The sequence below is a fragment of the Pelobates fuscus genome, chromosome 5, assembly GCF_036172605.1.
Source record: "Pelobates fuscus isolate aPelFus1 chromosome 5, aPelFus1.pri, whole genome shotgun sequence".
In the NCBI taxonomy this organism is placed as follows: domain Eukaryota; kingdom Metazoa; phylum Chordata; class Amphibia; order Anura; family Pelobatidae; genus Pelobates; species Pelobates fuscus.
The window spans coordinates 339,022,816-339,047,428 of NC_086321.1; the positions used below are offsets into that span (position 1 = coordinate 339,022,816).

The 24,613-nt window shown below is 40.7% G+C and overlaps 1 protein-coding gene across 2 annotated transcripts in view; it reads right to left on the reverse strand.

Moving 5' to 3' along the window:
* Nucleotides 1-21,757, reverse strand: part of ACSS2 (acyl-CoA synthetase short chain family member 2) — a 79,544-nt gene extending 57,787 nt beyond the window's left edge. For both annotated transcript variants that reach the window (XM_063455781.1, XM_063455780.1), the window contains exons 1-4: nt 21,241-21,757; nt 19,331-19,458; nt 13,844-14,039; nt 1,675-1,766 (exon numbers count right to left, since the gene is read on the reverse strand). In XM_063455781.1, the coding sequence (XP_063311851.1) occupies nt 1,675-1,766; nt 13,844-14,039; nt 19,331-19,442 (400 nt within the window). In that variant the 5' untranslated portion in view covers nt 19,443-19,458; nt 21,241-21,757. The remainder of the gene's footprint in view (nt 1-1,674; nt 1,767-13,843; nt 14,040-19,330; nt 19,459-21,240) is intronic.
* Nucleotides 21,758-24,613: the final 2,856 nt, after the last annotated feature.

Consider the following 24,613-nt stretch of genomic DNA (forward strand, 5'->3'; position numbering starts at 1 on the left):
TTGACATTCTCCCTGCACTGTATTATGGTAAAACACATTTTTATCAAGGTATAAACAAAGAAAAGTACATAACAGACTGTAAATGTTGAGTATCAAAACAAATGTCATGCTTGCAAAGTGTATATATATTATATAAGCATGAATCACACGGAATGTATTTCTAACGATGATTGTCCGATACATACAACCATATATAATTGTTACAATGGGCCAATAGACAATGATGATTATGTAGTTTACAAGCCGCTATGTCACAGTTACGTAGTAGATGGGGGCCACTATGGCATTTACTAATAAGCTCAAATTTGCAATGTTGACTCCATTGGTTACTGGCTTGAACGAGATTTAATACACCATGAAAGTGACAAAAAGAAGCAAAATAAATAAATAAAAAGGGCAGATATGCTCATAAGGAACAGACAGTAGAGAACCGAGAGGGATGGGACAAGCCAATGTATTTTTTCCCATGCACTCCCAAGTCTTCTCATTACCAAGGTTAATCTCATCAATCTCTGACTGATTGGCACCATGAAGGTCAGCTAAGTTGCCCACCTTGACTGTCAAATCATGTCAGCTCAGACACTATCCACATACAGATTTTGCCTTAAATTCATGGCTTTTTTTTTTCCAAGTTACCTATATGCATCAAGTCAATAAAACATTGGTGTTATTAGAGAGAGTTTTATAAAAATGTTATTCCAATAAAATCAAATGCAAAAAAAAAAAAATAATCACATGGAGACACACAATTATATTAAAGGATTACTTTAGTGTCAGGAAAACAAATTGGTTTTCCGGACACTATAGTACCCTGAGGGTGCCCCCACCCCGTGGTGCTGAACCCCTTCAGTTACTCACCTTCTTCCACCGCTGGGCTCCCTTACCTCTCCTCCTCCGCCAACGTCAACTCCCCCGATTAGTACCCGGAATTTTTCAATGCTTTCCTATGGACGGTCTGCTTGATGGAGGCAGATGCGCCTCTAGTGGCTGTCCGGAAGACAGCCACTAGAGGCTGGCTTAACCCCAAATGTAAACATAGTAGTTTTTTCTGAAACTGCTATGTTTAGATCAGGCAGGGATAACCCTAGAGGGACCAGGCACCCAGACCACTTCATTGAGCTGAAGTGGTCTGGGTGACTATAGTGTCCCTTTAAATAGCTAGGTGTAAACCATATAAACACCCCCTTAAATGTTTGAATATCCAAATATCTATATAATATAGGATGCACACTATAACAACTTCAAACATTAAATATAATCTGACTTTATTATGTACAAAAAGTACTATAGTGACAAACAAGACCAAAAATAAACAAAATAACAGAAGGGTATCAAGGGTACCCTTGATAAAGGCAGACAGTTGGTGCCGAAACGTTGGGGGGTTTGGTGACTCGTGTTTCTGTCTTGTGGCTTGTAAGATTTCTTGATATTGTACCATTGTATTATTGTATTGCCTCTACTTATTATTTTGTTTATTTTTGGTCTTGTTTGTCACTATAGTACTTGTTGTACATAATAAAGTCAGATTATATTTACTGTTAGAAGTTGTTATAGTGTGCATCCTATATTATATAAATAAAATTAAAACTGTCACCCCCCATTTGTCATATAAATAAATAAGAAAATGATTGAAAAAACATTAACAAAATTATTATTTTATTTTATTTTTTTTACCTTGAGCACGCAGGACATTGGCAAACTGGCAGACCTTCCCTAGGAGTTCAGAGTATGTAATGGACATAGAGTCACCTGGTTCATTCCCCTCCCTGCAACAGAGTTAAAGTCACAGACACAAATTAGTTTCTATACTCACAATTACCTGTAACATGACTGGGAACAATTATACACTTATCAAGAAGGTGTGTTACTATTTGCAGTATACATTTTATGATAGATACATAGATTAATACCAATTCATATCCAACACTTGAATACGAAAAAAAATAAACAATATGCTTGCTCCTAAAATGAACAGTGTAGCCAGCCACAAACCGCTCTGTTATACCAGGTCACTGTGACGGACTATTTATTCTTACCTCTGTTAACTCTTTTTGCTATAGAGCCGCATAGGGCATGGTAGAGATATCAAAGATAACTGAATAAATCACTTCTAGGTTTTTAATCACGATATTCCAGTGTAATGGCCAATGAGATAAACCATGATATGTTCTAGGAGACATATATCACGAAGTAGAGAAGATATTTTGTTAAGATTATTTATGTTAATGTAAGTAGGTAATGGTGATGTAAATGGGCGTTCAAGAAGGATGTTCTATTTGACATGGGCCCCAGGTGCCCCCCAGGTGGGTGCTGTGGGCTATACAGGTGCCGTGTGAGCTAGTTGGCATGCCTAGTGGAGTCTGTCAAGCTTCAGTAATACTGGGGAGAGGGGTGAGAGTCTTCCACAACTAATATCTGCACCTCACATAATATTCAGGGACAAGAGAGAGTGTTTCAAAATCTGCAATCACCTGCAACAATTGCACAACAAATATTTATGCCTCAGGAAGAGCGGAGCTTTAACAGAGCACCCATCTCCCACTCTTTTTAACCTACGGGGACCAGATTAGAAAAAGCAGGATCTTCCCTTTCAAGGGTCACCGATACTTCCCTGTCCATCAGAACAGTATAACATTGTGTAGAATGGAGACTGGAATATTACCTATGGTTCCAATATCTATGTTTTCAGGGACACGTGTAATTTATCATATTTATGTAAACGCATGAAAAGGGCGGCCCTGCCTAATGTAGAATGCATATTCTGCAGGATTCTTTATTGCCCAATTACTTTATCTTATATACCTTTTTCAGAATTCTACATACTACATGGCAACCCTTTTTATGTGCTACCCATCAATATGCATACGTGATAGGGGTCCCCAAAAACATGGCGGATATGGTAATCGTACTATTACCCCCACTGTTTAACTTGGAGGGGCATAAGAAATTGAAACTCCACATGGATCAACTCCTACAAAACATGCAGCCTCATAACCCCATTTTCACTTTGAAGCTATAGCTAGGACAGTCAGTCAATAACACAGCCAGTGTCCACCCCTACAAATTACAAGATTGCATTTACACAGAATCTGAATGTATACTATACATACTTGTGTACTGTAAATAAAAATGTTGCTTTTTCTCTGTATATGCATTATACATTGGGTATTTGCAATATTCCAGTTCCAACACAGAGTATCGGGAATAAACTTGACAGCAAATATTATGTAAACAGAAATTAATTAACCCGTGCATTGCGAGACAGGAAAATTTTATTTCCTTCACAGTGTGGGTTTTTCCCCTTATTTCTTTCTTTTCACCATTACTCATATTTTCAATTCACAATGTAGTATTTTAGACACAGAGTCGAACATTTGGGGAATGAGAAAATGGAAGTAATGCAGTAATCGAAAAAGTAATATGGGAAACACCATAAAACCCTTATATGTATATCAGGAATATTCTGAGATTAGGAAGGATTGACAGAAAATGCATTTAGAGAATGCCATGACAATTCATATAGTAAAATGTGCATCTGAAAGATTTACAGCAGAGGTGGTCCATAAAATAGCACCATAACCATCAAAACGAGCCTTAGGGGTTCGGCAGGGACGGATTAACGCAGGGCCGTCTTTAAGGAGGGGCAAACGGGGCAGCTGCCCTGGGCCCAGTTACTCATGGGGGGCCCAAAGCAGCTGCCCCGTGGGCCCCGCCGCCTGCATTAAAAAAAATGTATATATATTTCCCTACCTAATGGGCCCGCGGTGTTAGTATTGCGGCTGCACCGGGGTCCGCACACTAAGGGGGCCCACCGGGTGGCCCATACCCTTAGGGCCACCCGGTGAGCATGTTCCAGCAGGGGTCCGGTCGGCGCTGTGGCCCTTTAACAGCGCGACCGGGCCCTTGCTTAACGGCTGCATGGGAGGAAGTGACGTCCGCGAATCACTTCCTTCCACCTCACAGACATCGGGCCGCGCGGGAGGCTGCTGCGCCAGGATCCAGAGAGCAGGGGTAGCAAGCAGAGCCCGACCCCCAACTCCCAACTCCCCCAGCCAGCACACTGGACCCCACGGAAGGAAGCCTCTTGCAAAGGTAGGAAACTGAAGAGTGTCTGTCCATGTGTGTGTGCCAGTATGTTTGTGTGTGTGTGTGTGTGTGTGTCAGTATGTCTGTGTGTGTGTGTGTGTGTGTGTGTCAGTATGTCTGTGTGTGTGTGTGTGTGTGTGTCAGTATGGGTGTGTGTGTCAGTATGTCTGTGTGTGTGTGTGTGTCAGTATGTCTGTGTGTGTATGTGTGTGTCAGTATGTCTGTGTCAGTATGTCTGTCTGTGTGTGTCAGTATGTCTGTCTGTGTGTGTTTCAGTATGTCTGTCTGCGTGTGTCAGTATGTCTGTGTGTATGTCTGTCTGTGTGTGCCAGTATGTCTGTCTGTGTGTGTCAGTATGTCTGTCTGTGTGTGTCAGTATGTCTGTCTGTGTGTGTCAGTATGTCTGTCTGTGTGTGTCAGTATGTCTGTCTGTGTGTGTCAGTATGTCTGTCTGTGTGTGTGTGTGTGTCAGTATGTCTGTCTGTCTGTGAGTGTCAGTATGTCTGTGTGTGTCAGTATGTATGTCTCTGTGTGTGTGTGCCAGTATGTCTGTCTGTGTGTGTCAGTATGTCTGTCTGTGTGTGTCAGTATGTCTGTCTGTGTGTGTGTATGTCAGTATGTATGTCTGTGAGTGTCAGTATGTCTGTGTGTGTGTCAGTATGTATGTCTCTGTGTGTGTCAGTATGTATGTCTCTGTGTGTGTGTGCCAGTATGTTTGTCTGTGTGTGTGTGTGTCAGTATGTCTGTCTATGTGTCAGTATGTCTGTCTGTGTGTGTGTCAGTATGTCTGTATGTGTGTCAGTATGTCTGTGGGTGAGTCAGTATGTATGTGTCAGTATGTCTGTGTGTGTGTGTCAGTATGTATGTCTGTGTGTGTGTCAGTATGTCTGTGTGTGTTGAATGCAACACCGCCACCCCACACTGCCACTGTCACAACTCACCGCCACTGTCACCCCAAAATGTCACTGTCACCCCACACCGCAACTGTCCTCCCACACTGCCACAGTTTCACATAAAGTAAAATATAAGGGGAGTTGGAGGCTTTCCATGTTAATGCATTCTTTGCTATGTTATAAATGGTTTGTTTTTCTGACAATCAGAGGAGAAACACCGATTTACTAAACCAGGAAACTGAGAATAAATTGCAAAGTTTAGGCTGAAATACCCAGACCACGTAAAAATTCTATATCTCAGTTACATAATTGAGTGTGTCAGTATGTATGTCTTTGTGTGTGTCAGTATCTCTGTGTGTGTGTCAGTATATGTCTGTGTGTGTGTCAGTTTGTATGTCTCTGTGTATGTCAGTATGTCTGTGTGTGTTTCTGTATGTATGTTGGTGTGCCAGTGTCAGGATTCGAACCTGGGAACTTGGCAGTTCTGGTGCTTTGTCTTACCTCTGAGCCATCTCTCCGCTTCACTGTTTCCTGTATCTAGCCCTGTCTAGTATCTAGTACTAGAAGCTGGACATTCGTTGGAACTACTCCTGCCACTCATGTTACACCTGAGCCTGATGTCTCGTTAGCCAGGTATATAACACTGCCTCTCCCAGAAGGCAGTGTCAGTTCCTTGACTCTGGTGATCATTCTGCTGTTTCGTGTTCTCCAGTTTATTATTGATCTCTGGCTTGTTACTCCGATTATCCTGACTTCTGGCTTCCTCTGACCCTTGGCTTCCCACGACTATTCTCCTGGTTTATTGTTCCTGTACCGCGATTTGGATTTACCTTGCACAGCCCCCGTGCACCGACTCACAGGTCAGGTGTATTCTTGCCTGACCACCTTGGCCTGTGTTTTCTTGCAAGGGTGAGCATACTTCTCTGCCTGCCGGACTCCCAACCCAGGTAAGCCCTGACAGTCAGTCAGTATGTCTGTGTATGTATATCTGTCACAGTGTCAGTATGTATCTGTATGTTGTCAGTATGTATGTATCTGTGTGTGTGACAGTGTGTATACCTGTGCATGTATCTGTATGTAGCCAATGTGTGTATCTGCATGTGTGTCAGTGTTTGTATCTGCATTTGTCAGGTTATGTATCTGTATGTTGTCAGTGTATCTGCGTGTGTGTCAGTGTGTGCATCTGTGCCAGGTTGTGTGTCTGTATGTGTGTGTGTGTCAGTGTGTGTAAATGTGTCTGTATAGCTGCATCTGTATGATTGTGTATATCTGTGTATCTGCAAGTGTTTCTGTGTGTGTATGTGTATCAGTGTGTGTGCATGTGTATTTGTGCATACATCTCAGCATTCAACACTACACGCAAATACACACATGCATTCAAACTTCAACACTACATATAAACACACCTCTTTTTTTAAACAACAAAATTATATATAAACACACCAGTGTATTCATAAACCAACACTACACATAAATGCATACTTGCATTTAAATGCCATCTCCACATACAAACACACCCCTACATTCACACAAACATACTCCATACAAAAACATGCTTACACACAAATACTGCTCAGTGCTAAATACAACCCTGCATGCATGGGAAAATGGTAGCGCCCCAGCTGTCAAAGCATTGTTGGAGTTGCATGACAGATGGGGATCTACATTTTGCCCCCTCTTGCCCAAAATAATTCATGCACCAGAGCCCTCTCTACTTTACGTCCGCCTCTGCGTTGGGGTGGGGGGCATGATTGCATGCCAGGGAGGGGACGACAGGGTTCAGGGGGCCCGAGCAAATGTTTGCCCAGGGTCCAATCCATATTAAAGACGGCCCTGGATTAACGTACGGCTGAAGCAGCTGAAGCTCCAGGCCCATTGATTGATTATTTTTTCTTAATTTTTTTTTTTTTTTTAACTACTCTTTTCATGCATATGTTTTGTGCATAGGTAACCAAGTATGGGTACTTAGGAGGGATGTAAGAGAACAAAACTTGTGACTATCAATTAGTTAAGATAAAACTGACATTGCACACTGTCCTTATGCTCTTGCTGCTTTGGGCTAACAGTGTGGCATGTCCCCTTTCTTCTCAATACACCCCCCATTTTCTCTTGCCCATGGCTGACGCTTCCACTAGGCCACTTTGGCAGTTTAAAACTTAACCATCCATATAAGAATGAAAAACAGGAATTGGAACAACCATAGTGAGACATGTGTAAAATAAAATGGATTAATAAATTAAAACTTCAATTTGTTAAAATCTTCTGGGTAAACCAGTAACAGTCTAACAACCAACTCAATGTCAACCTCCGCCATCAGTTTACCATGGACAAAAGTACAAAGATTGGATGTGCTGGAAGAAACAAGACTGGGCATAGCCAAATCAAACGACGACACTTCCTCAGACGCCTTCTCTTTGCTATTTTGCAATCTTGACAGGCAAAAACACACCAGTGGATGACTCATATAGGTTCTCAAAGTCCACCAGAGCTCTGACAGCAGCCTCCTGCAATGTCCTTCTCCACTTCCAGTTGTTTCATGACAAACTGACAGTCGTGGAGGCACCTAGAAATAAGGGCTCCGTTTGAAGAGATGCGGCTCATTCTCCTGCAAAACCACGTTGGACTGGAGGCATTCAGTTCATTGAGTCACACAGACCCTCTGAGTGGCCAGCGTCAGGTCCATCCTGCACACTCCTAGCCACCAAGGGAGATACCACTTACTGCCTTACTTGGCCTGAGGCTCTTTTCTCATAGATTTGGAAGTTGCTCAGCCTAATACCACTAACCCTACTGCTGGCTGCTCCTGGGACATTTTGAATATTGTTCCCTTTGTGCCTCACTCCGCAGTAGACACTGGCTTAGAAAGTCGTGACTTTGCTGGCTAAGATATGCAATTACGTAATGGAGAGTGAGCTAATATGTGTTCCAAATGACTATTTTCTATTTTTAAAAATTATTTTTTACATTTTGCAGTGGTCTTCTTTCCCTCATGATTGAATTTCCATTTATAAGTAGGGTCTGCTAACTCTGGACATCTTCTTACATTCCAGATGCTGTCCATTTAAATTCTGTAAGACTGGCATTACATTACCATGTTTTCCTACTTCTTGACAGCAGGTAACGACTTCACTCTGCTTATTCACGCATGCATGCTTTTTAAGGGCTTCAGGCCGCGTTCCTTCTCATGTGGCAGCTCCATCAGTTGACGCATCCTGTCTCCATAAGGTGATGCTTGAGGCACCTCTTCCATGCGTGAAGCACACAGACCCAAAGATAAACAGTTCTTCAACTAGGACCTGTCAGCTGAGGCATTAGACACATTGATCCGGCAAGCTCTGCAATGAGGGGGCCAGTCCGTGCCACTCATGTCAACTAAACAGGCTGACATGATTTTGTCTCGCACTCTGCTGGCATACTTTACAAGCTGGTCTCCTAGCAACAGCACTGTCATCTACATCTGCTTAACTAACTGAACACATCTGCCCAGCAACTGACTCCCTCTAAACTACCTTGCATATTAACCCCTCTATTAACCCTGTCATTGCCACCATACAGAATGCTTGTGGAATTCATATTAGCCACAGATAATTCCATCATACAAAAGTAGTGCATGCGCAAGTAATGAGGTTCCGCAAAGAGTTATTGAACTTAACTAGCGCTATAGAAGAAGAGCATTAAATGCACACTCCTATGCTGACTGCCTTCATCTCACATGTATGTCTCTCCTCTTCAAAGCACAGATTGTGAAAAGATCCCATTTGCAGAAAACCTTAATACTTAAGTGAAAAATGCAAATAATTCTGAGTAAATACATTTTTGCAAAATGTGATGCATTTTCATAGCAGTTTTCAAGAGAAGTTAAGTAATTTTTGAACAATCATTTAGCATTTGTAAGATTTGTGTGCAAAAGAAAAATAATGAAAACAAAGCCAATTTTTACTTAAAGTCACGGTCTGAAGACTTTGCTGCTTGCGCTTCAACATGTGCAAGAGTACAACACACATCTATGGAGGCTTTTGCGAGACCACAGGATCCTCCATTAACAGAATCAATTCCCTGTAGCTGTCAGTGGTGACGTCTGTCGGGATTTACATTGTAGCTCCCCGCCCAGTGTCTAAGAAAGTCAGGTGTAGGAAAATTACATAAGAGAAAAACAGTCCCTACTCTGTCCTAAGTGTAAAACATCCTTACAAATAGAACACACATACAAACACACACAAATACAAGGCTGCAACACAAAATATATGAAATGACATGTCCAAGCATCTTCTAAATTTTACCGGAAAGATCTAAATACATAACAGTCCTACCACACCTTCGGACACTCGTATAACCCGCTTTGTTACAGTGAGATATAAAATCAGAGATAATCCAGTTTAATCAGGATTGTGTGTTTCTTGTACAAACACAAAAGTAACATTTTCAAAAGGATAAGATTTTCAAATGATTTTATATTTTTGGATAAACTTTAATAAAGGAATTTTGTTTAAAAAAAAAAAAAATACATTTAAAAATAAAGTGTAAAAAAAATAAAAAAAATAAAAAAAAATCCCAAAACAAAATATTTTAATATATTTAAATATTTCAAAATATTAAAATAGTTTTCAAAGTTTATTCAAAAATATTGTCATATCAAAATCCAATAAAAAAAATAATAAATTTAAACCAAGGCCAATTTTGGAAAATATACATAATAATGAAAAGGGGTGTGTTGAATTAAAAATCGCTTCTAATGTAAGAATCGCACTGTAAACTCCCTTTAGACACGCATTTCCCCCTTCATATCTTTCATTCCAATAAGAGTATCCTGTTGAGTTGCAATTTTCCTTTTGCATAACCACCAATTTCATAGCCCACGCAAGTAATATTTTCATTTTAATACTTTGTGTTCTCATTCTATATGCCATTTTGATTTTTCTTTAATAGTAGCATCCACAATTAGAAGATAAATCGCCATACCACTGAAGAAGAGAGGGTAGTGGATGCATGGAATAGCCTTCCAGCTAAAGTGGAAGAAGTTAAAGGAACACTATAGTCACCTAAATTACTTTAGCTAAATAAAGCAGTTTTAGTGTATAGATCATTCCCCTGCAATTTCACTGCTCAATTCACTGTCATTTAGGCGGTAAATCACTTTGCTTCTGTTTATGCAGCCCTAGCCACACCTCCCCTGGCTATGATTGACAGAGCCTGCATGAAAAAAACAAACTGGTTTCACTTTTAAACAGATGTAATTTACCTTAAATAATTGTATCTCAATCTCTAAATTTAACTTTAATCATCACATACAGGAGGCTCTTGCAGGGTCTAGCAAGCTATTAACATAGCAGGGGATAAGAAAATATTAATTAAACAGAACTTGCAACAAAGAAAGCGTAAATAGGGCTCTCTCTACAGGAAGTGTTTATGGAAGGCTGTGCAAGTCACATGCAGGGAGGTGTGACTAGGGTTCATAAACAAAGGGATTTAACTCCTAAATGGCAGAGGATTGAGCAGTGTGGCTGCAGGGGCATGTTCTATACACCAAAACTGCTTCATTAAGCTAAAGTTGTTCAGGTGACTATAGTGTCCCTTTAAAAAAATAAGGGAGTTTAAGCAAGGCCAGTGACTAATGGAAGTATTTAGAAAATTGGGCAGACTAGATGGGCCAAACCGTTCTTATCTGCCGTCACATTCCATGTTTCTATGCAAGAAAAATGTGGAAATGCTGGGTTTAATCTTTTTTTGTTTGTGTGTCAGGTCTGCATTCTGAAGTGTTAAAGCAGCACTGTCTGAGTATTTCAATGAGGTACAATCTTTATTAAATACTCATGCTGAAATTCCATTGCAATTACAAAGGCCTGTGGCTGACAAAAATTGACAAAAGGAGGAGCTCATCTATTATCCTTTTGGCCAATCCCAGCAGCCATCACAAGTGACATTTGTGGGATTCAAACAACTTCGCATTTATCCTGAGAGTATTAAAATAAAAAAATAAAAAAAATAAAAAAATTCTGAAGCGCTGTACAAATTATGTGTGATCTATGGAAGCACCCGCTTAGGCCACTGAACCCGAACCAATGGCTAGTGTCAGCTGTTTAAGTAAGAGGTGGTGTAATTTAAATATGAATATCATTCGTTAAAAAGGGACACTGTCAGGGACTCTTGCTTAGCATTAAAACATTAAAAAAGGTTTAAGGGGGGGGGGAGCTTAACCATCCAGACGAGCGGTCGCATGCTGGAAGCACTCCGACGCTAACCATCAAATAAATAGCAAATTGGGCTTGTACTTGCCAAGCCCTCAGCCCGATCTCGGCCCCTGATATTTGGGACACTGTGGGGAAGAAGGCTAAAGAGCTGAAAACGCACTCTGGGGAGAGAGCCAGAGATATCGGAGACATGTTAAAAGTGATGCCTAAAATGGCGTACCTGCCTGGATCCCGGCACTCTTCCTCCTCCGAGGAAATCATGGACGCCCCAGATAAAAATCACAGAAGCCACTGACCCTACTGAATTCATGCACGCCCAGCTACTAAGGGGGATTTCCTGCTCTTCATGAAACATACCCGCGTGTTATATGCCTTGCTATTGTATGTTCCTCTACTTGTTTCATGTTGGAATGAGTCAAAAACAAAGATTATAACACTTACAGCAAACAGAAAGTACAGCATAAGGGGATTCCATACACTATAACCACTTCAATTAAATGAAACCGTTAGAATACTCTAGGGTCCCTTTAAGATGACCAGATTCCCACTTAAATGAAGAGATAATTTGTTAGGGACAAATTCCTTAAAAGCTTGCAGATTTTAATGCTAAGTAAATTTATCAAACAAACAATCGTTTGTTTAAAGCAAAGTCTAATCACACCATCATCTGTTTAACATAATTAGGAAAGCAAATACGAAACCTGCAAAACCAGGAGGATCTTCATGTTGCACAGCAGTATATATTATCCGTAAGAATGAGCTATACTTACATTAAATATAATCCACAAATGTTTGGAATATATTGAGGACATTTCTTCTCTGCCAAGAAAGTATCACAAGGCGTAAAGGTACACTGCAGGGATGTTGAGTGAATTATGCAGAACATGACTCAGATCTGTACACGTCATGTGAAAGGATGTGGCACAACTTATAAACCTTAGCTTAAAAAGTAAGTAGTGGGTCAATGAAAGGAGGTTGGGTAGTGGGGATGGAAACTGTTCATTTCCCCTTAATCACTGTGCTGGGGTTTACAGGATACATACAGCTTTCTAACTTTTTTCCCCCTCGTAGCACAGGTCGATGTCAGTCAAATCAATGCTAGCTCTCATAGGAAGGGATAGTGCGCATGTGTGGCAAAACGCTGTGCTAATCAGATGGTCTCTCCGAAAGTATCTTTTTGAAATAGAGTTTTACTCTGCTATTTACGAGGAGGTGCCTCTAGTGGCTGTCTGGGTGATAGCCACTAGAGGCATTTAAACCCTGACAAGAACACATTTATATTCTGCAGGGTTAAAAACAGGGGAGCGTCCTGGCGTCGGAACAGGTTAACGTGACATCCCTCCGTTCCGGTACTCCCTAGCCAGGGCTAGCAGCACCGGCCAGGGCGTTACCATAGCAACCAAAGCGTTGAGGAAACTCCTGTAGAGGACCCTCCTGCTGGAGGGCTCTTCTGCTCGCCATGTCTCTCAATTCCATGTCACTGTGTCTACCAAGGAACTGAGAAAGATGTGGGAGAAAGACCAATTTTTGAATACGCTTTTCTCCAAATCTACACATTAGCACAATGTATAGAAGGCATTTCAATCTCTATTCAAAAAGCCAAAAGTAGTTTTGCCCATGACCGGTTCACTTTAACCGTTCGTGGGCAAAACACATGAAGCACAAGAATCCGATCACTTTAAAAAAATAGTAATAAAAACCTTAAACATTGAAATGCCATTAACTGCATTTAGATTAATTTAACCCCAGATTAATGATAAACTCCAACAAAACCAAATAAGCCAGCTACAGCTCAAATACAAAGTGCATTGCCTGTGTTGGAATGGAAACAGAATAACAATGTGATTAGGTCCGATAAGATGCCAGCAGACTGCAGTAATTAAATCAGGAGCTTGCGTCACGGCCTAGACTGTATCAGAGAAATGCATGGTGTCACAAGAATGATATATGCCAGAAATACTTGTCCTAAACATTTATTTTAATCATGCTAATAGAGCCAAGAACAGGCAATGCTGAGGGATTCAAGGGCATTCCGTGGGTCGAAAGAAACAGATTGACAATTAGAACGAGCACAGCTGGACAACTCCCAGGGATAATGAAGTCCTAAAAACAATTACTGCTCGGATCCTACTGGGCTATTTAACCACTGTGCGACAAGCAGGTGTGCATAACCCTTTAAGTGATTTCAGTCGTGGAAGGACATCTCTCACAACAGGGTTAATAGGGAAATATAACGATAAACGGATTACATATATCTCAGGGATTTCTGAGATTGTGGGAGTTCAGTTTACTGCACCTTCCAAATAAATTAAATTAAAAAGGAGTAGAGTTTAATAAGCGCGACATATCGAACATCAAGAACGGCTGAGGATTCTACATTTGCTGCAGAACTACAGAATCAGCACATTCTGCAGGGAGTGCGCATTAAAAACCAGGAAGAGTTCAGCCAATAAGGATTCTCTCATGGATTCAATAGGAGGAGTGTACAGTATACCACAAAGATCTGAGATCTTTAGAAAACATAACTATAGGTGGAAAGGAGTCTTTACAAATTAAACTCAGTTGTGTAGTTAAAATGATGCATTATATTCAAACCGTACAAAGAATTAAAATATGCTTCTTAGTAGGGTATAAAGAATAAAAAATTTAAAAAAAATAAAATAAAATGACACTGACCAGTAAAATGCCACTTTGTCTCCCAGTTTCTTATCATGAACATTTCTGTCGAGTACATTGTAGCAAATATTGGTTACACCTCCTTTCATCCACTCAATGAAAATATCTCCTTTCGTTACATCAAAATTATATCTCAGAAACGGCGGGGGAGGTGGAACGCGCCAGTAGAAAGAGTTTGCAATTTCTCCCCAGAACTCTGTATAATATAAAAAGAAAATATGTTAAGATGCTAGGAAAAAAAAAAAGTGAAGTAACATTTCGACAGTATTTAATATTTTTACATACAACCATTCATGCATACATTTCAGTTCCAAGACAGTATTTTTTTGCACCATAACCACTACAGAACCCCTGGATAGATTTTTGAACAGTTTAAATCTCATCTGGCTTCTGTGGATGCATCTGGTCTGGTCCGGTATTCAAATATATCTAAGGTGAAAGTTTCCCTTCTCCATTACATGTATATTTCATTCCTATTTGGACAGACATTGACTGTGAGCGTTAGCTAATGCTCTCAGCCAATGAAAGCAGAGCATAGATTAGCGGAATTATGTCACTAACACAGAAGTGATCTCTGTAGAGTGGACTGACACTCTCGGCCTATCACTGGCGCCTAGTGCGAGTAGAGCATCAAAAATAAGTGTCAACTAAGTCAGAAGGAAGGTAGGACTTACTGTAACACCCAGGAACCTGGACAGGTGGCTACCCTGTTGATGCTGGGTAGGAGGAGAGGACTCAACTATAATTTCGTGAAGCAGTGAAAATATGTAATGTAACACTACAATACATTATATACTTAATGCATATTAGATTACAGGGTAACTCCAACCATCATAACCACTATTTATGATGTGAGGAATACCTTGACCCAGTTTCCTGGTAATGGGGCAAGCCGTTTTTCAACAGTTTGCCCACTTATACAAGTCCACTGCAAATACCTGTTCTCATCTCAAGCAGGTTTACGAAAACCAGCTTCTGCACAGCTGACTATTCTCCGCCAATGAATGAGTGTCTGCAATAGAAATATGCACAGAATTGATATTAGCAAGCCTAAACGTCTAAGGGCTGGCTAATGACACCCCAATGCTGCTGCCAGAGGTGGAGTTACACTTCCAGCAGCAGAGGGGTTAAATTCTGTATGTGCAGCGTTTCACAAATACAGACGTCAGGCACCAGAACCACTTCAAATGTCTGAAGTCTGAAGTGGTCATGGTGCATGGGGTAAGCCTTTAAATTAAACTCAACCTGCCATGAAAAGTTTTCTGTAATAAGTAGTTGTAACAATTTTTGCATTAGGTTCTTCTACCCTGATCCAGTAGCTGACCCTTAATCATGTGATTCCATCAACATCTATGTGCACAAGCCACTTCCAACCCCAGCAAAGCATTCCTCATAAACAGACAACACTTTACGGACTGATAACAGATTTTCTATATATTAAACATATTGCACTTCATTTTTTCAATGTAAACTGTCTAAGAAAATAAAGGCTCTTGCGATGCAGCTAAACTGAAGAAGGTACAATTGATCAGACACACTCAACTAAGGACGAGTTTTTATTAAAAATTGTGGCATTGTCTGAGACAAGAATGTTCTATTTAATTGATTAATGGTGCTCACAGCAGAATATCCATCTCTTACTCCAATAATGAAAAACCCTGACATGCTAAAGGCTATTTCTCTTGCGTCTACCGTTAAAAGGGATTGCTCCTGTCAAAACAAGCTACATCCTGTTCTCGACTGAGCATCGGTTACATTTTACAGTAGTATTAAAGAAAACAAGCTAGCCTTGGTCCATGAAGACAAGTTTAAAAGGTCAGTGTCTCAATGACAAAATGAGATTTAATGTCACTGGTATGACCAAGATTAAATCATGTATTAAACTTTATTTAGAAGGTGAATGGATATTCCACAACGCAATGGTTGTGCAACAACAATATAGATCTGCAAAAGGAGCAGGCATTGAAAGTCTACCATATTGGTTGTTTTGTACGACCAACAAAAAGTTAGGGTGGGAAACTCCAAAGTACAAGTTGGCAGGATCTTACCTGCTCCAACCCTGCCAATGGTAAAAGAAATAGGACAAATCTACCACTTGCGTAACTCCTGGGGAACACACCACCAGCTTTGATGCAGCCAATGTCTATGGAGTGGAGCGCTAACTACAAGTTACCCCTGAAGACTTTGGAGACTGCATTTAGGCAAACTGGAGGAAATGTAGAGGTCCCTAACAAAAACAGTGACTCTAGCCAAGCAGCAACAGGATGTATTTAAGATGTTCTTAAAGGAACACGTCATGTCCCCCTCTGTGTATTTAAAACCTCCCCCACCCCAAAAGAAAAAAAAAAAAAAAAACAGAAAAAAAACCCCACAATTTAATAGAATAACTCACCTTTTCTCCAATGCAGAGTCTACCTCGGTACTGCCATAACCTCCTCCTCTGGTTATTTGCCTCCAGGATGATGGGTCAATCCAAGCACTGGGGAACATAGGTGCATGTGTGGCACTCTCCATGGCCGACCGAGATGTCACGGTATGAAAGCTGGGCAGTAGGATTCCTGGCTCTCATACCCAGAGGGCTTGAAGACATGGCTTGAAGTCACGCTTCTGAGACTTCTAATTGGTGAAATTATGGATTTTGAAAGGTAGGACAGAGGGGCAGGACTGCAGGCACTATAACAACGTCAAAAAGATGAAGCTGTTAAAGTGCCTACAGTGTCCCTTTCAGTTGCATCTGACTCATGCTTTTAATCACAAAACTTGGACATAATCCCACATCTAGGAAGCATAGATCTAGAGTAAGTTTATAAGTGTTGTGCAACCGTAGGTCACAGAACAATGGGTACAGAAGCGGAACAAACAGCGAGACGACAGGATTTTCTACATAGGCTCTGGTCCATAAAACTCATTAAAATAAAGTTGTACATTTTATTATTTAAAAATAAATATTGCAGGTTTTATCTTATTATGCATACACAGAAGTAAATACCCTCTGGATTATTCACTAAAGTGAGAATTTCTGTGAATTCAAAGTGTTTTTTTTTTATTTTATTTAAAAGGACACTGTAGCCACCCAAACCACTCCAGCTCATTGAAGTGGTCTGGGTGCAGTGTCCCTTTTGCACTTAGCACTGCAATGTTTACAATGTCTATCAGACAGCCACTAAAGGGCTTCCTGAAACGAAACGGACCTTTGGTCCAGTATCTGAGGCTGAACGCGCTCACGCTGTGCATGAGTACCTCCAGCGTCAGCATTGATTAATGCTTTCCTATGGGGAAATCCTAATGCGAGCACGGACATTGCTGCGCATGCGCATTAGGTCTCCACCGCCGGCTGATGTTTGTGGGGAAGGATTGTGGGTGGAGCCTGATCCAGCGCCGAGGGATATCAGTGCTGGATTCAGGTAAGTCACTGAAGCGGTTTAACCTTCAGCGCCACTTGGGGGGAAGGGGGGAGAAAAGGAGGAGGAGGCACCTTAGAAACCTATAGTGCCAGGAAAACTGCTCTGTTTTCCTGGCACTATAGGATCCCTTTAAGGCCAATTTAACTGAACCCAAATCATAGCTGACTTTTACAGTTTAGCTATTTTGCTCTTAATTTTTTAATTCAATTTAAAATCCCAACAATGCTCACTCTGAATAACCCTGCATGTTTCCATACATCTCCTGACTTACCTTTATTTCATGGAGGCAGCCATCTTTAAAAAAAAAAACTCTTTGGTCAGAAGCAACACTTCTCTGACCAGAAATCATGCAATCAATGAGTGTATTCACAAATACTGATGTCCCACTTTCTCTGGGCTGATTTCAGCCAGTCAAACGGTGCATAGATTTGTCAGATAGGTACTGCTTCCAACTAAAAAGGTCCAACGTAGACCAAGTGATGAGACACACTGAATTGAGTATTTACTTACATGCATGCACTACAATAATGCACACATAGGCTTTAAAGCCATATATTCTTTCATTTTATTTTCAATTATAATAAAGAAAAAAACAAACGGTCATTGTTTAAACGAGACGCTCCTTGCATAGATAATGGCGCATGGCATTTCCTATGTCTGTTCTTTAGATTTGATAAAAGGTACAAACTCCCAAAAGCTTGTCAGTGCAAATTTCTGTTAAGTCTAATATTAAAAAAAAATCTATTCAAAAGAAAAAAAACGGCAATAGCTCATTATTTTGCATCTACATTAATAGACTAATACGGCGACTCATATCATGACTCCTTTCCCGCCATTTTGTTGTAACCCTAGCTGTACAAGATCTTGTATGGCATGGGCCCACATGGAATGTATACACACTGTACATCATCTTCAAAATATGGTGTTTGGTTGATGTCATATTTATGCATCTTTTTAATGACTTAGAATTACATGCTATGCCATTATTACAGTCAGTATTTTAAATTAATCTATCCAGCTTTGAAATTTGTAATAATCTGCAGGAGTCCATAAACAAGTTACTAAATTTTTTCCTCAAGGCCCAAGCATTAATGAGAGCAGCTAGTAAATTGGTTTAACGTGAACAGAAAAGATTGAGTGGCTAAGGATTATGGGAATAATAGTTTAACAACTGATTGGTTAAACGTTGGTTGCCTACCTAAACCTAAAGTGCAAGCCAGTCTGATAAAGCAAAAATCGAAATGGGAAGACATCCAGGGTAAACGCACTCCAGAGGCCTAAAAGTGGCCGCCCTTTCTTTGGACCCAACAGCTTCCCCTCATCCAGAAGAAAATAATCAATGAATCATAAAAGGATTCCTGCAGGTCGGTTTTATTTGTTAAAAAAAATAAATCTAAATTTAAAAATTAAAAGAACATAAATATATTTTGTGATAGGCGGACATAAATGTCATCATTTGCAAATATCCCAATTACAGCCTTGCTCGATTGCCTTAGCATCTGTTATGAAGGGGTTAATCTATATCTATTAGTAAACGGGGAGAGGCCAATAAAATTACTGTGACGGAAAATTTCAGAGGATATTAAACCAAAAAAGATGCTCTCATAATCCCTTTTAGAAGACTACCCAGTCAGTTACATTCCCTACAAACCAATACAACAAGTACTGTATATGTTTGTGCAAATCATTGCAAGTCTAGGGGTGCAATAATAGACAATAAAGTTCATTACAAAATATTATTAGGTGCAAATTATTAAATTAAATATCTGTTCACCAATACCCCTCTGCATAGCTCCCAAGTGACCATATTTAGGATGGAGAGTCCATTTTTTGATCCAAAATCCCTTTGTCACCATTTTCTATCCCAAACACCATCTTTTCTCGGAGATCTATATTGTTGGTGGGTCTGAGTATATAGTAGATCACCACGGCAATTATACTCCCAAAAAATTATCTTTAAACTGCAATAAATGAGGTCTCTGTCAGGTATGCATCCACTAGCAATTTGAATCCCTAAATCATAGAACAATTTAGCTCAATGCAGTCTTTGAAGTCATTTTTTGTGTGAAAATAGTCCACTCACCGCTGGGTTCCTGTACGGACTTGTCATATAGTTCCTTGTATTTCTCGTAAGAGTTGATGTGAGCATTGATGGAGACCTCTGAGGGAGGTGGGTAAATGTCCGACGCAGACATCACAAATAACCAACAGCTGCAAAATTTCGTAAGAAAAGATTATACACTAGTATAGGTACTGTGGAACAAAGACTCGAAACAATATTATACATTACATGTACGCTCACAGTACAGTAAGGCTGCAGGTTTAAAATAAATCAAACAATTCTATAGGGCCCCCATTATAAGAGAACCATATACAATAAACAGCATAGAATTTAATGTATCCCCAATGTTGCATACAGTTTTAAAGAAAACACGGTAAGTACCATAGCCAACACAGCTCGTCGTAGTGTTTATTCTGACAGAAAATCCCTGGTGCCCACCCATTTTAAAGGATCAATATAGTGTCAGGAAAACAAACTCGTTTTCCTGGCACTATACTGTCCTTAGGTCCCCCCACCCTCCGGGCCTCCCTCCCGCTAGGCTGAAGGAGTTAAAACTTAACTTTATCCAGCGCCAGGCTCACTCGGCTCTGGTGACCTCTCCTCCTCTTCAGACGTCAGCTCCCTAGTGGAGCCGAATGCGCATGCGCGGCCATTTCTCGATGCTTTCCTAGGGACGTTCTGCGTTCTCAATGCGATTTTCGCATTGAGCGCCGCAGAGACGCCTCTAGGGGCTGTCAGGAAGACAGCCACTAGAGGCTGGATTAACCCTGCAGTGTAAACATAGCAGTTTCTCTTGAAATTAAGTGGTCTGGGTGACTATAGTGGTCCTTTAAGGAATCAATCCATTTTTGAAAGGTTTGACATACTACTTGGCGTCTGCCGGGGGTGGGGCACTCCCCGCTTTCACAGCCAGATACACAGACGTTCCTCTTTAAGGACTTAGCTCATTGGTTGAGAGCGCAAGCTGACCGCTATGGAATGTCCAGCTCTCCACCAATGATAATGTAAGCTGGCAGCGGGGCCCAGCAGACCCTAGGTAGGACGTCACACCATTCAAAAACAGTTTGGCTTCTTACAAATGGTGGAGATGGGTGCCAGGGCACCACAGCCAGTACAATTAGTGGTTGTGTTTTTAGTTTTTGGAGTGGTCCTTTAAGATACAGACTTACGGTTTACTGTATACAAAAGAAAAACACTCAAACTGTACCAAATTGAAAAAAAACTAAATTGCTAAATTTAAGTAAAGAATTAATACCCGCTGTAGTCAATGCTTGGTTATTAAAGCCCAAATATAGCTACTCAGTTACAATTCACTACAATTTAGTGCTTTGTGAATAATCAGCTATGCTTATCCACTAACCACAATTATTTGCACATTATAATTTGAATAGCAAATTAGGGACTTAAAATAGCCCAGCATTGATTGTAACTGCATTGAGGATTTTTCCCAAATGAGCCATTATGGCCTATATGTTGCCAGATTTCGATTTGTTACGATTTTACGTTTAGTGAATAAGCCCCTTTGTTTGCAAAATTTATGAAAAAAAGCAATATAGTTATAAGGATATCTGCCTGCAACATAAAATACTAGTTGCCTAGTTAAAAATATATATTTTTAAAAACGCATATTACACTTAAGGGTTTATTGACTTAATGGATTTCTGGTGAATTAAAAAATAAATTGCATAGTTCTGCTTTTATTAAATGCATTACAATTCGCAGTTTAGTAAATAAACTTTATGATAGAAGGGGAGAGAAAAAAGAGATATCACATATGCAGCATGCAATCATTCATGTATATATACAATCAATTCACAACTCAGCAAACATACACCTGTAAACTAAAATCATAATAACAGAACAAAAAAAATATGTCAGGCGTGGTACTTCACAACACAACTATACACATATAGAATACAGGAAAGACTCACATATTCAAGAAATCCCTCCAAAAAGATTAGAGCAAAGCAGGACAAAAATCCATTCAAATACTGAAGGCAGAAAAAGGATTTCCTGGTTAGTGTGCCAAAAAAATTAAATAAATATATTATGATTTTTTTTAAAAAATGCAATTAAACACCAAAAATCTCAAATGTGCAATTTAAGTGCTTAATAATAAAATGGCCACTCAATTATTATTTTCATAAGGAAAAAAAATAATTAAAAAAATATATATATCTGAATTAATAGAAGTAAAACTATTAAAGCGGGTTACGGTGAATGCAGCATGGAAACAGCTAAAAACAAGCCTGATTTGCTGGAGATGGTTTTAAAATGTGAGTAATAATAAATAAATCCAGTTTGGAGGAGGCAGGAGTGTCAGCTCAGGTGGCCAGTGCCAGGTCACTGAGTGTGTCCTCTGAGAAGGACCTGTTGTGACAAGCTGTGCAGGGAGGTGTGTGCTTGTCCCTTCCTCATACAGAGCCTGACCTACAGGGGAGGGACATGGCAGGCAGTGGAAGACACAGGAAGGACTAGGCTGTGCCCACACCCCATTGGTGATCCAAGGAGGTGCCTCCTGCCGTCTGGAGGAACACACAGCTCTGTATACAACATGATGTGGGCTGAGCAGAGCAATGTGGGTGTAATGTCTGCTTAGCCGAGCTATATGGGTGTACTGTGTGCTGAGCAGAGCTATATGGGTGTACTGTGTGCTGATCAGAGCTGTATGTGTTTAATGTATGCTTAGCAAAGCTATATGGGTGTAATGTGTGCTGAGCAGAGCTATGTGGGCGTAATGTGTGCTGTGCAGAGCTATACAAGTGTAACCTGTGCTGAGCAGAGCAATATGTGTGTATTGTATGCTGCGCGGAGCTTTAGGTGTGTAATGTGTGCTGAGCATAGCTATATGGGCTGAATACATGCTGTGCCCTGGGCAGAGCAATATGGGTGGCATCAAGACATGGTAAAGTAAGAGAAAAGCATTCACAGATAACGGGTAAAACACTACACTACCTATATACATGTACCGCCTAGAAAATCATATCAGCCTTGTATTGTAATGGAGTTATAACACATCAAATGATTTGCAAAATATATGGTTAGAATATATACATGCTGTGCCCTGGGCAGAGTAACGTGTGTTATAATATTTACATGCTGTGCCCTGGGCAGAGCAATATGTGTGTTACAATATATAATACATGCTGTGCCCTGGGCAGAGTAACATGTGTGTTATATTTACATGCTGTGCCCTGGGCAGAGTAACATGTGTGTTATAATATTTACATGCTGTGCCCTGGGCAGAGTAACGTGTGTTATAATATTTACATGCTGTGCCCTGGGCAGAGCAACATGTGTGTTATAATATATACATGCTGTGCCATGGACAGGGGCGTACCTAGAGCATTTGGCACCCAGGGCGGATCCTGTGCATGGCACCCCCTCGCTCCCTTACCCCCCCAAAAAAAACCTGTAATTTTTTTTTAATGTTTTCTTTTTTTTTACGATTTGTAAACTTTGCAAAACCGCTGTCAGCCCCTCCTACAAAACCCTTGTCCTGCCCCGCCCCCTACTACAAAACCCCTGTCCTGCCCCGTCTACAAAACCCCCATGCTTATCCCCCCTTATAAAGACTCCTGTCCCAATACAAAACCCCTGCCCCCTTCTACAAAATCCCTGCAGCCCCACACACACACACACACACATTTACAGGCAGACAGTCACACATGCAGTCACAGACAGTAATGCACACAGTTACAGGCAGACAGTCACATATACATTGACACACACACACACGACAGCAGCAGACAGTCACATATACATTGACACATACACACACGACAGCAGCAGACAGTCACATGCACACAGTCACAGATAGTCACACACGGTTACAGGCAACATCAAACAGTCACAGGCAGACAGTCACACATACATAGTCACATGCAGTCACACACGCAGTTATAGGCAGACAGTTACACACACAGTCAGTTACAGGTAGTCACGCACACAGTTACAGACAGACAGTCACATATACCGCCACAAGCAAAGAGTTACACACACACACATACAGGCAGAGACACACACACAGTTACAGGCAGACAGTCACATGCAGACAGTCACACATACAGTCACAGACAGTCATGCACACAGTTACAGGCAGACAGTCACATATACATTGACACACAGCAGCAGACAGTCACATGCACAAAGTCACAGGCAGTCACACACGGTTACAGACAACATCAAACAGTCACAGGCAGACAGTCCCATCAACAGTTATGGGCAGACAGTTACACACACAGTCGGTTACAGGTAGTCACACACATTCATAGCCAGACAGTCACGCACACAGTTACAGACAGACAGTCACATATACAGTCACTCACACACACAGTTACAGGCAGAGAGTTACACACACACAGTTACAGGCAGACAGTCTCACACACACACACATACACACACAGTTACAGGCATACCGTTACACACACACACACAACGTTACAGGCAGACAGTTAAACACAGACAGTCTCAACCAACACACACACACATAGTTACAGGCAGACAGGTTTTCACACACACACACAGACACACACTCTTACTTACAGACAGTGGGATGGTCCTTCTCTGAAGCCTGTGGAGAAGCAGAGATTCCATCTTGCCATCACCCATGGTAAAGTAAGAGAAAAGCATTCACAGATAACGGGGTGAAACACTACACTACCTATATACATGTACCGCCGAGATAATCATATCAGCCTTGTATTGTAATGGAGTTATAACACATCAAATGATTTGCAAAATATATGGTTGTAATGCAAAGATAAGGGAATGTGCCAAATAGAAAAAGTCACAGATAACGGGGTAAAACACTATACTACCTATATACATGTACCGCCTAGATAATCATATTAGCCTTGTATTGTATTGGAGTTATAACACATCAAATGATTTGCAAAATATATGGTTGTAATGCAAAGATAAGGGAATGTGCCAAATAGAAAGTCACTAAACTGCGAACTGATCGTGAATTGCAAAATGAAAACTAAAACTGCCAGGCTGTGATTATAGCTGAGTTACATGATTACGCACTAAAGTAAGAATTTAAGGTGAATTCAAAGTGAATTGTAAATTTAAAGGGACACTATAGTCACCAGAACCACTACAGCTTATTGTATGTTCTGGTGAGTTGAATCATTTGTTCAGGCCTTTTGCAGTAAACACTGTCTTTTCAGAGAAAATGCAGTATTTAACTTACAGCCTGGGGATAACTCAACTGGCCACTCCTCAGATGGCTACTAGAGGTGCTTCCTGGGGCAGTGCTACACAGTGAGCAGCACTGCCGTGCAGTGTCTCCACCTTCTG